Source organism: Petaurus breviceps, unplaced genomic scaffold (assembly GCF_028583685.1).
Source record: "Petaurus breviceps papuanus isolate PSGF00001 unplaced genomic scaffold, PetGlider_PUasm1.0 84, whole genome shotgun sequence".
Classification (NCBI taxonomy): domain Eukaryota; kingdom Metazoa; phylum Chordata; class Mammalia; order Diprotodontia; family Petauridae; genus Petaurus; species Petaurus breviceps.
In genome coordinates, this window is record NW_027186645.1 from 14,028,153 (window position 1) to 14,043,040 (window position 14,888).

General features: G+C 37.7%; 1 protein-coding gene across 1 annotated transcript; it reads left to right on the forward strand.

The window, feature by feature from the left end:
* Positions 1-2,481: 2,481 nt before the first annotated feature.
* Positions 2,482-13,709, forward strand: CAV2 (caveolin 2). Its single transcript, XM_069107076.1, has 4 exons — positions 2,482-2,914; positions 3,325-3,512; positions 10,160-10,346; positions 12,527-13,709. Exons 1-3 carry the CDS (start codon positions 2,765-2,767, stop codon positions 10,308-10,310), a joined length of 489 nt encoding a protein of 162 aa, XP_068963177.1. The 5' UTR covers positions 2,482-2,764; the 3' UTR covers positions 10,311-10,346; positions 12,527-13,709.
* Positions 13,710-14,888: the final 1,179 nt, after the last annotated feature.

Below are 14,888 nucleotides of genomic sequence, written 5' to 3' on the forward strand. Positions count from 1 at the left end.
CTGGGATCCCATACAAGATTCCTTATGGCATTCAGGGAATCATGGAATCCTTAGAAAGAAAACAAATATGGTTCTAGGTTCACTAGAGATAGATTTTCTAATTGGACATACGTTGTTCAAACAACTGACAATATTAGCAGAGGAAAAAGTGCAAGTCTCTCCCATAGCACTGCTTAAAATTCCCTGATACTCTTCAGGTTTCAAGTTTGCAATACTTTTCTCTGTCCAAGATGCTGGAGCTCCTCAAGAATAATTCTCTCTATAGAAGGCTAGCTCCCTTTAGAGACAACCCTAGGTTGGTGCTGCTCAGGAATCCCTCTTCTTTGTAGAAAGTTGAATTTTAGGATTGTTACCCAAAAAAATTCTCCCTCCTCTAAAAAGTTGGGAGTACAGAATTTTCAACATTGAGGGTATCATGGGATCATAGACTAAGAACTGGAAGCAACCTTAGAAACCATTTAGTCCAGCCCCCTCATTTTAGAGGAAACTATGACTTGGGGCTATTTTCACACTACTAATAAATTTTAAAGGCAGAAGAATCTGAACCCAGATCTTCCTGTCTCCAAGTCTACCACTCTACTACTTCAAAGCATTTATTCAGAAAGTCAAGGTTCCAGAGCTCCAGCTACATGTTTCTGCTCTCCATAGCAGTTATGTGATTGAAGGCATGTGTGCCCTTGCCACTGCCCTTGCAGGAATGGGTCTCTTTACTCAGAGTCCAGGAACTTGGCTCAGGATCTCTCAGTATTCCATTAATGACTGCAGCCACTGTAATCTCTTAGTCTGAGAGCCTGCCATCTGAAGAGGTGGAGAAGATGGCTGGTCTTTTCCAATAATGCTGTGCCATTGCACTGGTGCTCTCTATACCTAGCTCTTTAGTTCACTTGCATGTCTCTGTCTTTCATCTGTAATGGGAAAAGAGGAAAAAATATATATGTATACACACATACACACAACAGGTCAATGTGCATGTCTAGAACCTTCAGTGGGAAATCTCATCAGTCCTAGTCAAGGGTATGCAACCCTATAAATCCATTGAATTGATCAGGAACCTCTTTTACCAACCCTCTATTCCTTGTTCTGGTATGAAGGTGGCATTGGGTGATGTCGGTAGGGTGCAACTCTTTGCAGGTTCTATCGAAGTAGGAGGGCATCAAGTAGAGGCCCAGCAATGGACTTTTCACATATGTTATCTTGGGTTCATCTTGGCTAAGTTCAGAGAGGTTCAACATCTTTGGGTTGGCCAAGAGTCTCTGAAGTTTTTTGGCTATAATAGCCCATTAAATCCCCTGCTAAGGCATTGGTTGTGGTAGATCATTAAACTACCTGCTAAAAACATGAAGGGGGAAATCACTGATGCAATCACGGATACTTGAAATATTGAAGATGTGTGAGATTAATGAAGTTTCAGATTCAGTAGAATTTTTCCTCCCCAATTTCCATGGCGTCTAAAATTTTAGGGCTTTCTGCTAAGTATGAAATCCTAATGCAATGATAAATGAACCAAAATAAGTATATTAGTCACCATTTCATCCCATTAACTAAGTTCCACTTAACCAATCTCCAATAAAGCAATTTGGAGAAAAAGCTTCATGTTACCTTTCAGTTATTTGTCTACTGCAGGTAAAATGTCAACTTCTTGAGGGTAGGATGCCACTTCTAGTAGTGGCTTTGAAATGAGCCTTGAGCACAGTCAGAGCTAAATAAATGCTTGTTCAATTACGTTGAATTTTTGGAGTCCAATTCCTACAGTGTTAGTATGAGAAGATTCCTTGGAACTAGAAAGAATATGAACGGTGGAAGAAGAATTATCTACCTTTCCTGGAATAAATCATCAACAGGAAAGTCTGTCTAATGTACTATGACTCTGTAAGTAGTTTTACTTAAGCGATTCATCTAAGGTTGTTCTAAATTTGGTTGCATCTTAGAGGGGAATGAAATACTTTCAATGGATCAGAAGGGGGGAGGGGATTTTTAAAAACATATTAAGAAAGAGGAGTCTTGAGGCTACTGCCACCAACCTCCAGCAAAAGAAGCCACCTAGTGAAGTTCCCTAGGGCAGGAACCACACCCACTGTGCCTCCCTGAGCTCAGAGCCTTAAGACCTGTGGGTGCTGCTATCCCATAGGCCAGGTCTGGCCTATCTTTGAATACCTGTGACTTTCTATCTGTCAGCAGATTCCACGCAAGTCACTGGAACCTAGGAGTTTTTCCGTTAAAGACCCATAAAGTTCAGAGGGACTCTGGGGATGGGTGGATTGGAGATACCTTTTCTGCATCTAGGGTGAGGGTGTGGGGGTGTGGACAGTCGCTTGGCCTTCCTCTGAAAAGCCCTGGATTTGACCCAGAAAAATGGTTCTCTATCCTCCCCGCTGTGGAAATTAAAAAAAAAAAAAAGAAAAGAAAAAGAAAACCCCCGGGAGCCATAGAAGCCAGACGCTGGGGCGGGAGGTCCTGGAAGCAGGGAGGGGCAAAGGAGGGAGACGGGCTGGGGAGGTGGAGGGGCATCCGAGAGGGTGCTAGAGGACCTGGGCCCTTGCTCCCTCTCTCACTCTGTGTCTGTCCCTCCTCCAGTGGCTCGCCCGGGTGCTGGGCGGGGCTCCGGGACAGCCCAGCGGGAAGCCAGGAGGGGGGAAAGCAGCCGCCGCCCGCCCGGGACCAGGCTGGTGGAAAGAGAAAGGGGGAGGAAAAAGGAAGGCTGGGGCCGCAGCTCGGAGATCCGCAGCGCCCTGGAGCCACGGCACAGCGGGCAGGGAGAGCAGCAATGGGGCTGGAGAGCGAGAAAGCGGACGCCCAGATCTACATGGACGAGGATTCCTACAGCCGCAACAGCGGTCCCGACTACCCGGAGCCCGAGAAAAGCGTGAAGTCCATCCAGGATCGCGATCCACGGGGCCTCAACACGCATCTGAAGGTGGCAGGCGGTGGGAGGGCAAGGGCTGGGAATGGGGGCCGAGAGGGAGGTTCTGCGGAGGGCAAGGAGGAGAGAGAAAGAGAGAGCCGGCTCTTTGGCTCTGGATGAAGCTGCAGAAAGTCCCATCAGCGTCTGGGGATGGACGAGAGCCTGAGAAAGTCCGGCGGGAGGAGACAAGTGGTCCCTTCCCGGGGGCAGAGATGGTGATTCTCGTGGCTCTCTTACCGCACTCTCCAATTTAAAACAAGGAAGAACAGGCATGGGGTAACTTTTGCAGCCAAACCCTGAGTCCGCTTCTAAGGTGGGGACTATGTCATGATCTTTCCATTCCTCTTCAGGTCTCCTTCCCCGCCCCCAACCCCATCTTCCTGCGCCCAAGGGTTTGATGAGGGTCTCTCTTGTTTCCCCAGCTGGGCTTTGAGGATGTGATTGCGGAGCCCGAGTCCGCCCACAGCTTTGATAAAGTTTGGATCTGCAGCCATGCTCTCTTTGAAGTTAGCAAGTACCTGATCTACAAGGTCCTAACTGTGCTCCTGGCTATCCCGTTGGCCTTTGTGGGAGGAATTTTCTTTGCAACCCTCAGCTGCCTGCACATCTGGTGAGAACCCTTTCCACCTCAGTATTGTTTGCTGAAACCTTAAGGGAGTCCCTTTCCCACCTGCTCCGCCCCTCCCCCCCTTGGGCCCAACTAGAATAAAGAATACAACATATTTGCCCTCAGAGTGTGAATTGGTAGTTTGAAAAGAACACTCCAGACTACAATTCTGAGGCACAATCTTAGAATATTTTAAGTAATGTGATTTGTAGGACCTGTACCGAACTAGAAAGGGGGTGTGACAGCACCCTTAGGGTGGGGGCTGGAGGTGGAGTGGGCAGAAGCCATGCTTCCTGCCACATGCCCCTGCTGGGCAAATTTAGAGCCATGTTGGAACTTGTAGACGGGGTTCTAGGCCTGACTCTTCTGTAATCACCCCCTTTTTCCCATTCACCACCCCACCTCCACCCCTCAAAAGAAATTTGCTCTAGACAGACTTTGGTGACAGCAATTATACCCAGGTGTATGAACCCAATAAAGCAATGCTTTCTGCTGTAACTGTAGTAAGGAGTAGGTGGGCATAGTAAGAAGAGAAACTGTAGAGGAGGGACCCATCTACCATGACAATAAATGACTCAAGCTCCGGAAAAATGAGTCTCTCCTCTCCATCCCAACCTCAGTACTTTTCAACTATAATACAACAAAAGGAGAAAAGACTGGGTAAGAAAGCAAAGAACATGGTGGCCCATTGGACATGAGTAGAGTGAGGAGGATACCCTTATTCACATTCACATTATTTCTGTGTCACAAAATCAATTTTAAAAAATCTCCTTTAAAAGGAACTAATGAGCAAGAGGGGAAAATGCATTTTACCTAGAGGGAAAATATTTCTATGTATAGACTTTGTGCTGAGAGAAAATAATTCTGAGAGATTCCATCTCTGCATTTCAAACATTATCAGAAAAGGGCTGATATACAACAGGCTTTTTTTTTTTCAGAACAACCCTTTGAGGTTAGGAATGATTGATGGTCTAAAACTGGCAGCTATCTGAGGTGGTCTGGTCTCATTAACATGTTTTAAGTACTAAGTATGATCTCATCAGAAAACAGTTGTTCCTTTAAACTTTTCTTTTTAAATTTAAGTCCCACCATGCTTGTTTTTCACTCTTTTAGCAAAACAGGTAATGAATGTTAAACATGTTAGAACCCACCCCTCTGCATCTCTGTGTGATGATCTAAGATTTTTAAAGCTAAGAAATAGAAAACCTCAAATGGAGACTGAAGCTTGGCCTTTCAGGTTGATGTTCTATGGATATTCATAATACTATGTTTGCCTCAATAGCAACAGAATTTCCAAACATCTTTTATAAGATATTAATGCCATGAACAGAGAATTTTTTGAGACATTCTCTGTGTTCTTTGTCAAGTTACATAGTACTGCCACCTCCTACAGTGTACTCAGGGTTCATAAGCAGTTTCTAAAGTATTACAACTAGACACAATGTTTCCTTCCCTTTGCTTCATAATTTGGATTTTAATGGTCTTTAAAAAACACTGATTCAGTTGGCTCACCAGCTTGAGCCAACTTTAGGGAATTTAGCTTTGCAGAACTCCAAAGTAGCTATGGAGATGAAAAACTATTCTTGTATGAAGGACTAGATTCAAAAAATATATGAATTTTCATGTTTATCAAGGAAAGACATAACTGGTGGAAACTTTTTGAAAAGCCTGATATTAGCTCACAAATTTATTTGCTCAGTTAAAATAATATGGAGAGAAACAGATTCACCAAAGTCAACACAGAGTAAGAATTATTTCTATAACTTAGGATACAATTTCATGCTACTCCTTTAACCTCTTTGTCAGTAAGTCACTCCTATAAAATGTGAATAATAAATAAAATTGCTATATAATCTTTTGTGAAATATTACTTTATAGAGAATTTTGCAAATATAAATTTCAAAAGTTATATATAAAATGAGAGATGAAATAAGTTAAATTGTGGAAAGTTGTAAATAAAAATATAATTAACTAAATGATGCTTCTGTACACCTGGCTAGCCTGCAAAAGGGATATTGTTTCATTCATGAGTCATCTTACTAGTTTTCCACCCTGTAATATGTATTATTTAAATGGCCTGTTTTTTAAATGAACTGCATATGAGGCATAAATATTTAATTGTGCCATACATCTGTCATCAGGCAGCTGTGATTGAAAGTAAAGGGAGTAATTTCAAAAATTTGTTTAAAGGTTAGTTTACACTTTAAAAAAATGGCTTCATTATTAATGACTTACATTACCATTACATAATGCCTGTGTGTTCTCCAGTATCTGAAGCTAGACTAAAGGAAGACCTTGGGAAAGGAAACAAAAATAGACACATTTCAGTTAGTTTACCAAGAAAATGGTAGGGATGGGATGGTAAGCAACAATGGAACCTAGAGCCAAAGCACAACTAATCTAATACACACACATATACACATATATATTTCTTTTTATATGGTTAAAAGTGTGCCTATGAGGCCAAGGTCATCCTTACCTAGGCCAGTTAGCTTTTGGGATGATATACCATAGAACATACTCAAGCAATCTATCTTTGCAAGTACATGTCATTGGCCGTAAGGAAACTAAATTTCACAGAGGATGACCAGATTATTGAGAATTCATCCCTATTTCTGGTCAATTCAAATCTATACTTACTAATAGTCATATAGCAACATCATCTTCATGTCTAGACAAGAACACATTATACATTCTAAGTCTAGTACTTGTTTATCTAAAATGCTTGCCAAAATTCATGAGCTTGAACAGAGCTTTTAGTGAGCTCTAGTTGATTTGGTCACTTGGAGGGAAACCATTTGGGAGGTTGAATATTAAATTTGATTTAAAATTTGGGAAAGATTGAAACTGACATTCAAAGTCAGGAAATATTGACTTTCCCAAAATGAAGCAGTACACATACATCCTATAAACAAAAACCCTCAGGGAGAGTTTATTCTATATCGATAAACTAGAAAGTTAAAATTTGTTGTGTGACCCTAACTTCATGTAGCTTGGTGGAGAGATATATGTTATATGAACAGAAGTAGGTCCCTAGACTACAGGGAAGTATCAAACTCATATTTTCCAGTTTAATTGCGATGTTGATTGATCTGTCTTATAGCCTACCAGTTTGAATTTGTTGTATATCAGTTTTCCACTATTGATTGATTTAGAAATCAATAAGTATTTCTTGAGTGCTAGTATTACTATATGACAAGTCAAATCAACTAGCATTGTGCTAGCCACTATACTGGATATACAAATAAAGGCAACAACAATCTCTACCCTCAAGAAGCATTCTAGTGGAGAGACAACATGTGTAGACAGGAGGTGACCTTAAAGGGGAAGGTGTAGAATCTTGAGGAACTATGTAAGACCTCCAGCCGAAGATAGTATTGAATTGAGAAATAGGCCTAATCTTTATGAATGATGAAAATAGCATCTTACTGGTGCTAAATAAACGCTATTCATGATAGCCAAGTCTGTGTTGGTGTTTCCCCTTCACATTTTAATACTTAAGTGATTTGCCCAAGGCCACACATTAAATGAATAATATACGGGGATCAGAAGTCAAGAGTTCCCAACATCAAGTCTTTTATTCATACTACACAGTACTGACATTACCCTGTAATTAATTGTCTCATGTAATTGCTTAAAGTGTTTACTACTTTGGTAGACTGGAAGTTGAATTTGGGTTGTATAGAAAGGCAAACTGAATGGCTCATATCAAAAGATAAAATACATAAATTCTTTGGAAAACTGTCAATTTTTCATGTATTTTATGCCACATAGAACTAACAAAAGATATACCAAGATCAACCTCACTGTTCTGTGCAATGGAATAAACCTTGCATTTAGTATTAACACATTTAGAATTAGCACTCTAGTCCGTGGGTATTAGCCATCATGCATATGGCAACACAACAGGGAGTTCAGAAATACCTATGTGCTCAAAGAGAATGACAACCAAAATGAAGGTTAATTAAGAGCTTATTTTAAAAGTTGGGAACATAAGTAATTGCAGTCATACTAGAAAAAATGAATAGCATATAAAAAGATCAAAGCATAATCTAGTTTTTCAGGTGCATAGTAATTCAAAACTAGAATAATGCTTAACATTTATGTAATACTTAAGATATTTAGGGGTTAATATTTTAAGCTATTTGGAATGATTGTTTTACATATCTCTTCAAGGTAGATCAGTATAATAATTATTGTTATTACATATGCAAAATGGAGTTATACCTAATGTCAAGATAATACATTCAATTCAACAAACATTTGTTGAGCATTTGATAATTGTAAGGCATCTTGGTGGATTTTACTTGCTATAAATCCTTTAGTCTTGTTCCAATTTGGTTTTCCTTTTTCTGTCTTCTACATTTACTTAAATAAGTAATAACACATTTCACATTTATCTAGGGAAGAATACATATTATATATACTTTATTATGATATATTGCCTATTCATTTAGGATTTATCAGGAACCATGCAAAATGTAAAACTGTACACGATATTGGCAGTACAAAGGCAAATTATGTTCTACGAGGTTTGGTTTTTTTTTTATTTCAGAAAGACAGAGACAGGGGCAGCTGGGTGGTATAGTGAATAAAGCCCCAGCCCTGGAGTCAGGAGGACCTGAGTTCAAATGTGACCTCAAACACTTGACACATTTACTAGCTATGTGACCCTAGGCAAGTCACTTAACCCCAATTACTTTCCCCCTCCAAAAAAAAAAGAGACAGAATTTTATTTTTTTTAGTAGGCATTGTTTTATTTTGAGTTTCAAATTCTCTCCCTCCCTTATGGGACTCCCTCCCTCATTAAGAAGGCAAACAGTAGGACACCCATTATAATATGAAATCATGCAAAATATATTTCCATATTAGCCATGGTGGGGAAAAATGAAGAAGATGAAAAAATATGCTTCAATCTGAACTCGGAGTTCATCAGTTCTCTCTTTGGAGATGGATAGCATTTTTCATCATAAGTCCTTTGGGATTGTTGTGGATCATTGTTTTGACCCCAGTAGTCTTTATCATTATTTCCCTAGTTCTGCTCAATTCACTTTGTGTCAGTTCAAATGAATCTTCCCAGGTTTTTTCTGAACCTATTCCCCTAAAAAGTCTCATAACACAATAGCATTCCATCACAATCCTATATCACAATTTGTTAAGAGAGTCTTAGAAAAGGAATCTTTTTTTTAAGTTCTGCTGGCTTCACTGATTATACTTTATAGACATATAAGGCAAGTGTTGAGGAATGAAATTAGCACCTCTCACAACTAATTATGTCATATCAAGCTTGTATATGGTCATATTTGCAGGGTAGTTGGAAGATGACATTTTCTGGGGACAAGGAGCAATGAGCTACATTATTAAGGGGTAACATAATATTTTCCCAGTCAACCTCGATTCATCATTATCATGGAGCCCAATGGAAAGTCATTAATAAAATACTTTAGATAGAGTCTGATATTTGAACTTTAACATTTAAATTTTTTAATGAACATTAGTGTTGCCTTGTGCTAGAGAGCTAAACAAAATGTCAATTAAAATGTAGATGGTTAAAATCATGAGTGTATTAGGTACTTTGGAAAGTACACCCATAAACCAGAAGGAAGTTTTCTTGCCTTAGTTCTTTAAAAGTTTAGCACTGAAGTTAGGATACCCAATATACTTGGATAGATCCATGAGTCCATAGGTTTGGTGTTCTTACTCTTCCCAAAATAGATCAAAATCTCTTTACACTTTCCCATCTTGTGCCTTTCTTACCTATGGTTTTTCCCCATAAATCCTTCATAGAAGATCTGCCCAATGTATGGGAGGGTTTGCTTCTCAAGTCTTACAATCTCAGAGGCACCAAGACTAAATTACTAAATGACTAGCCCATTTCCTACTAAAATGAGCAGCCCGTTTCCTTTTTTCATCACTTATCTCTTCCATGATACTAAATGACCAACCCATTTCCTTTTTTTCATCACTTATCTCTTCCATGATACCTTTGTCATATACATATTAGATGTGCTATGTACCTACCAACTGGATTTCCATTGGCCTTAAGTAATTCATACTTTTGATGCTTCTAAGATCATGGCATTTTATGATTCAGGACCATATGTCAACATCAGAGGCGTATGGGTGTTAAGAGAGTGGGCTTTTATGGTAGCAAACAATTTAGGATCATTTAAAGAACTACACCATTTCCCAAATGTTATCCATCCTAATTTCCTCCCACTACTTTTTCCTGGAGCCAATTCATTGTCCATCTGTAGCTTCTGTTCAAAATAGAAATACCTATATAGAGAGAACAACTCAACAGGCTACCCATTTGGTTGTATGATATAATCTAGGCAATATGCAGTCTTACTCCACTTAGGTTCTTGAATATAATTAGCAAATATCCTTATTTCTTAAAAAGTAAAATATTTAAAAGCTAGCATGCTTTGTGGGTGTTTTGTTGCTAGTACACATATTGGTATAGAGGTAGGATATAGATATACATAGCTATTAAAGGGACAAATTTATCACTCTTTTTTAAACCTACAATGCAGATTTATATGAATGAATTCTTACCTGTTCTGTTTTAGGAAGGTATAATAATCAGTGGGTGTATTTGGTAACATATTTCACACTAATATGTCTTGCACTATTTGCTTCCATTCTAGGTTTGTGGTACCTTTTGTAAAGACCTGTTTAATGGTCCTGCCATCAGTGCAGACAGTATGGAAGAGCGTTACAGATGTTCTCATTGCTCCCGTGTGTAAAAGCCTGGGGCTCATCTTCTCTTCAGTCAGCCTGAGACTAGGCCCAGAGTGAATGATCTGCATCCTGCTGCTGGAAACCGAATATACTGTAATACTTTAGGTTGCTGTAACATAGAAGCACTACTGTTCATTTCCAAACTGTTCTATTTAAGATGTTTGTTTGTTTGTTTGTTTGTTTGTTTTTAAAGGGGAACAAATGTATTTGGGACTTTAAAAATTGAAATTAATCTCTTCCTGGGTAATAGTTTCACAATTAATTGGCCATATGGTTCATATGCAGTATTTTACACCTGAGTTATATACAAACAGTTGGAAATATATACTTTTAAGGAAATACAATTTTTGTCTTAGGACAGAAGTTTACATTTTGTGGCAATAATTAATTTGAACCACATTAATATAACTAAAATGTTTAGGTATCTATTTCTCAAAAAAGTCATGGCAGTCAGAGAGAGACACTATACATATTATAATGTAGAAACTACAGAAGCACAAGTAGGTAGTATAACATGAGAACATATAAATGTGAAAACTAGGTCCGTGGAAAGGATGAGAGGGGAGCACGGTGTGGTGGAGTGGGATATGCACTTCAAATAGGCCTGTGTTCAAAGCTGCCTCTGCTGTTTGCTACCCAAGTAACTTTGGGCAAGACATTGACCCTCTGTGAGCCTTCATTTCCTCATCTAAATAGGAGAATTGCTTTAGATGATCTCTAATCCCTCTTTAAACTGTCATATGATCCTATAATTACATCTCTTAAAATAAAATGTTACCTAATTTAGGGGATTATTCTTTAACCTGCTGCCCTATTTAAGAAGAGGTTCTATTTTATTGTATATTTTGTATTTAATGTAAATGTTGCTCTATCAATTTTCTATAAAGCACTTTGATTGTTATTTGTAATCTTATAGAGTTATTAAGCCAAATGGAGTCATCCATATGTGAATTACACAGAAAAAGAAAGAAATTTAGATAAGGGAGATTGCACTGACATGAGTATATAAAGCATATATTTTTCTTTAAGAATTTAACGTAAAAGGTTGGCATAAAATGCTTTCTTACTGAACAATGTAGGAAAAAGAGCCTGAAATATGTTTTATGAATAATACTGACGGTCGATACAGATATCAATAAACCCTACCTAATCAATATAACTCATTATATAATATTTAAAATAATCTATCCCCAAATAATACTTTCTTGTATTTAGTCACTAAAAAAGAGCTTTCTCACTTGTATTCAGACACTAAATTTATATTTGACATTCCTATTACCTATTCATTTTTCCTTTCAGTGACTATGGGGCTGTTCAACATACTTTTTGTTTTGCTAAAAATTTACCATAAAAAGGTAATTTCAGGGGCAGCTAGGTGGTGCAGTGAATAGAGCACCTGCCCTCGAGTCAGGAGGACCTGAGTTCAAATCCAGCCTTAGACGCTTAAACACACTTACTAGCCATGTGACCTTGGGCAAGTCATTTAACCCCAATTGCCCTCCAAAAAAGCAAAAAAAAAGTAATATCTACTGCACTTAACTATTGCTGAATTTCTTCTTTGACCAGAGTGACACACATATATAGCAGTACATGAGGGTTGCATGGATTGTCTACTGAGTTTTGTGTTGCTAAGTTTCATATGCAGATAAGTGAGTTACAACAATAGTTTCTTGTGATATGTAATTCAAAGTGGAACAAGGACACATTTGGTGGCACAGTAAATAGAGTGCTGGGTTTGGGGTCAGGAAGACCCAAGTTCAAATCTAGTCTCGGACACATACCAGCTATGTGATTTTGGACAGGTCACTCTTTCTCAGTTTCCTCAACTATAAGATGGGGATAATAACAGCACCCACTTCGCAGGGTTGTTGCGAGGATCACACGAAATAATTTTTATAAAATGCTTAGCACAGGGGGCTGGCACATAGTAGATGCCAAATAAATGCTTATTCCCTTCACTCTTATCACTTGGGAACTAGGTAGCTCAACTTCAGTGCTAAAGTTGGGAGGGGAAATACTTAATGACAGGCATATTGGAGGCATGTGTAACTATAATAACGTGACTGATTTTTTCATTAAAAGTAAAAAACCAGAGCCTATGTAAGGAGGTCACTACAGTACATAGTCTCTTCTTTAGGACAATAGCCTTGACTCTTCTCTTTTTAAGGGTCTATAGGGTGTCCCAGAAATATTAGTGCAGTTGTCAGTTTTAATGGCTTAAAACTGCAGTATGACTTCTGGAATACCTTGTATTTTTCTTGTTCTTTTTAAAGGTAAGGCAACATAAAGTGAAAGAGGGATGGCCTTGAAGTCGGGAAGACCGAAGTTCAAATCTTGCCTATGACAGATACCTGGAAGTGTGATCTTAGACAAGATATGTAACCACTGTTTCTTGAGAAACTCTAAGACTTTAAACTTGCAGGACAGTTGCTGATCTGTATTAGTCAAATGGGTGTTTCCATATTGGAGAACTCCTTATACCAATGGAATCACAGATAGAGACAATTTTTGAAAATACAACCAATAGTGATAAAAGTCTTTATCCTTTGAGGGTTATTTTGGCTTTTGTGGGCAATCAGAATAGTCTGGAACCATATTTACTAAATGCATCTGTCTAGTACTATTTGGGGTTAAAACAAGTGGTAATTATAAAGAGGAAACAATGCATTTATTATGTGGTTATTAAACTGACTTTTAAGGTAATTCCAGATAGGTTGTAGAGTAGGTAGAGCCTTGGTCTTGCAATGAGGAAGAATTGAATTCAAATCATGAAAGTGAATTCAAATTCAGATCAGAAATGATGGTCAGGTTGACCCTGAGCAAAGCACTTGGCCTAATTTAGCCTCTGTTTCCACATCTGGAAAATGTGGGGAATGTGGGGACTGGACTCAGTGACCTCTAAAATCCCTTCCTAGTTCTACATTTGTGATGCCTGACTCAGAAGAGATCTAAAAATATGTTAGGCAATGGCAACATTACTGGTATATGTGACTAATTCAGAGTCAATACACATCCACATTAACATTGTCATATTTTTAAAAGTCTTTTCACTTTATAATCACACAAATAAAGCCTCAGAATTTGTTTGGAAAACAAAATAATCTAGTTGGAAACAAGTATATATCAAATTTGCCTTACTGAGATTTTTAACTTATTACTATAAATCATGATGCTTTTCTATTCTTTCAGTTTTTTGGCAAATTTCTTTTTTTTTCTTTTTTACTAATCTCCATAGTAGGGTTGTGTAATAGAATTACATTTGGACACACTGACTAACAGAACCTAATTATCAAATGGAATAGCACAATTATTCTTTCTAACAGTGTTAATTACTTCCAACATATAGTGTATTGGAGTTTTTTGTTAAGTACTGTATTTTATAGAAATGAGGTGGATTTTTAAAAATGTGAGTCAAGGCAAATATGCTGTCCATAATAAACTTTTTAAAACTCAAAACCTGTGTTGAGTAATTTTATTGGCATTAGTAGTCCGTTAATCAACAGAATTTTTTTGATTGAAAATAATAACACAAAAATGGGAAAAAAAACCATATGTATATGGATATAGATACATTAGATGATTTTGGAGCTGTTACTTTTCAAATAGAAAGGGATTGGCATTGCATACAGTTTCCCAATACTTAAAATGTATTTGGTGTGTGTAAGTTTGTGGACACTAAGTGAATGGTTATTGATTTCTATGGATGCTCATTCGAAATTCACTCACATTTCAACCACCTTCATTTGTTAACACTCTGTTCTGTGGCTGATAGTTTCTTGAAAAGAGTTAAGGGAGAAAAATGGTAAGCCATGTGTTTGGGCTCCTGGTCATTGGCATTGGATGGAATACAACCCAAAAAGCTTCCTTTCATGATATAGCCTTGCGAACAGTATTCTTTGGTAGTGGCACAGGTAGTGTTAAACAAGCTGAGCAAATCACTATTTATATAAATTACCTTTTGAAAAAGAAAGCTTATACCCATACAAATAATTTCAGACAATTCAACTCTATTCAGAAAAAAAGTAATTTTGTCAAGCTGGTCATATGTTATCAGACAAGATACAACTGTTAATTGACAATTTTTAGTCTGTTTTTTAAACTAAGATGAATTTAAGTTTTAGAATTTTGTGACATCTCTTAAAATGATTAAAGATACCTTACAATGTTGTAAAAATGGAAGTGAAAAGCTAATTACACTTTATCTTCTCTATGTGGTAGATGAATTTGAAATGTTCAATAGGTATTCTAAATTGAAATAGTATTATTTCCTTCTCCATTGCCTTTTTTTTCTGAGTCTTGGAAAGTCAGAAAAAGCAAAATGAAACTGGGCAAGTGGCTTAACTTCCTCACCTATAAATTAGGAGTTCATAACTGATGACCTCTAATGTCTCTTTCAGCACCAAATCTATGATGCTATGAAAGGAAAATGTGACAATGACATAATCAAACTTAAAACTGGTTTTTAAAATCTATTTTTAAAAGTTTTCAGTGAGGGAAACCCTAAGAAACATTCCTTTACCAAACATGTTTATAAGTACACTAGGAAATTGTTATTTCTCAAACTCTTAATTTCTCATCCCCAACATTAAATGTAATTAACAATCCCCACATTTAACTGCTAGCTTTTAAGCTTAC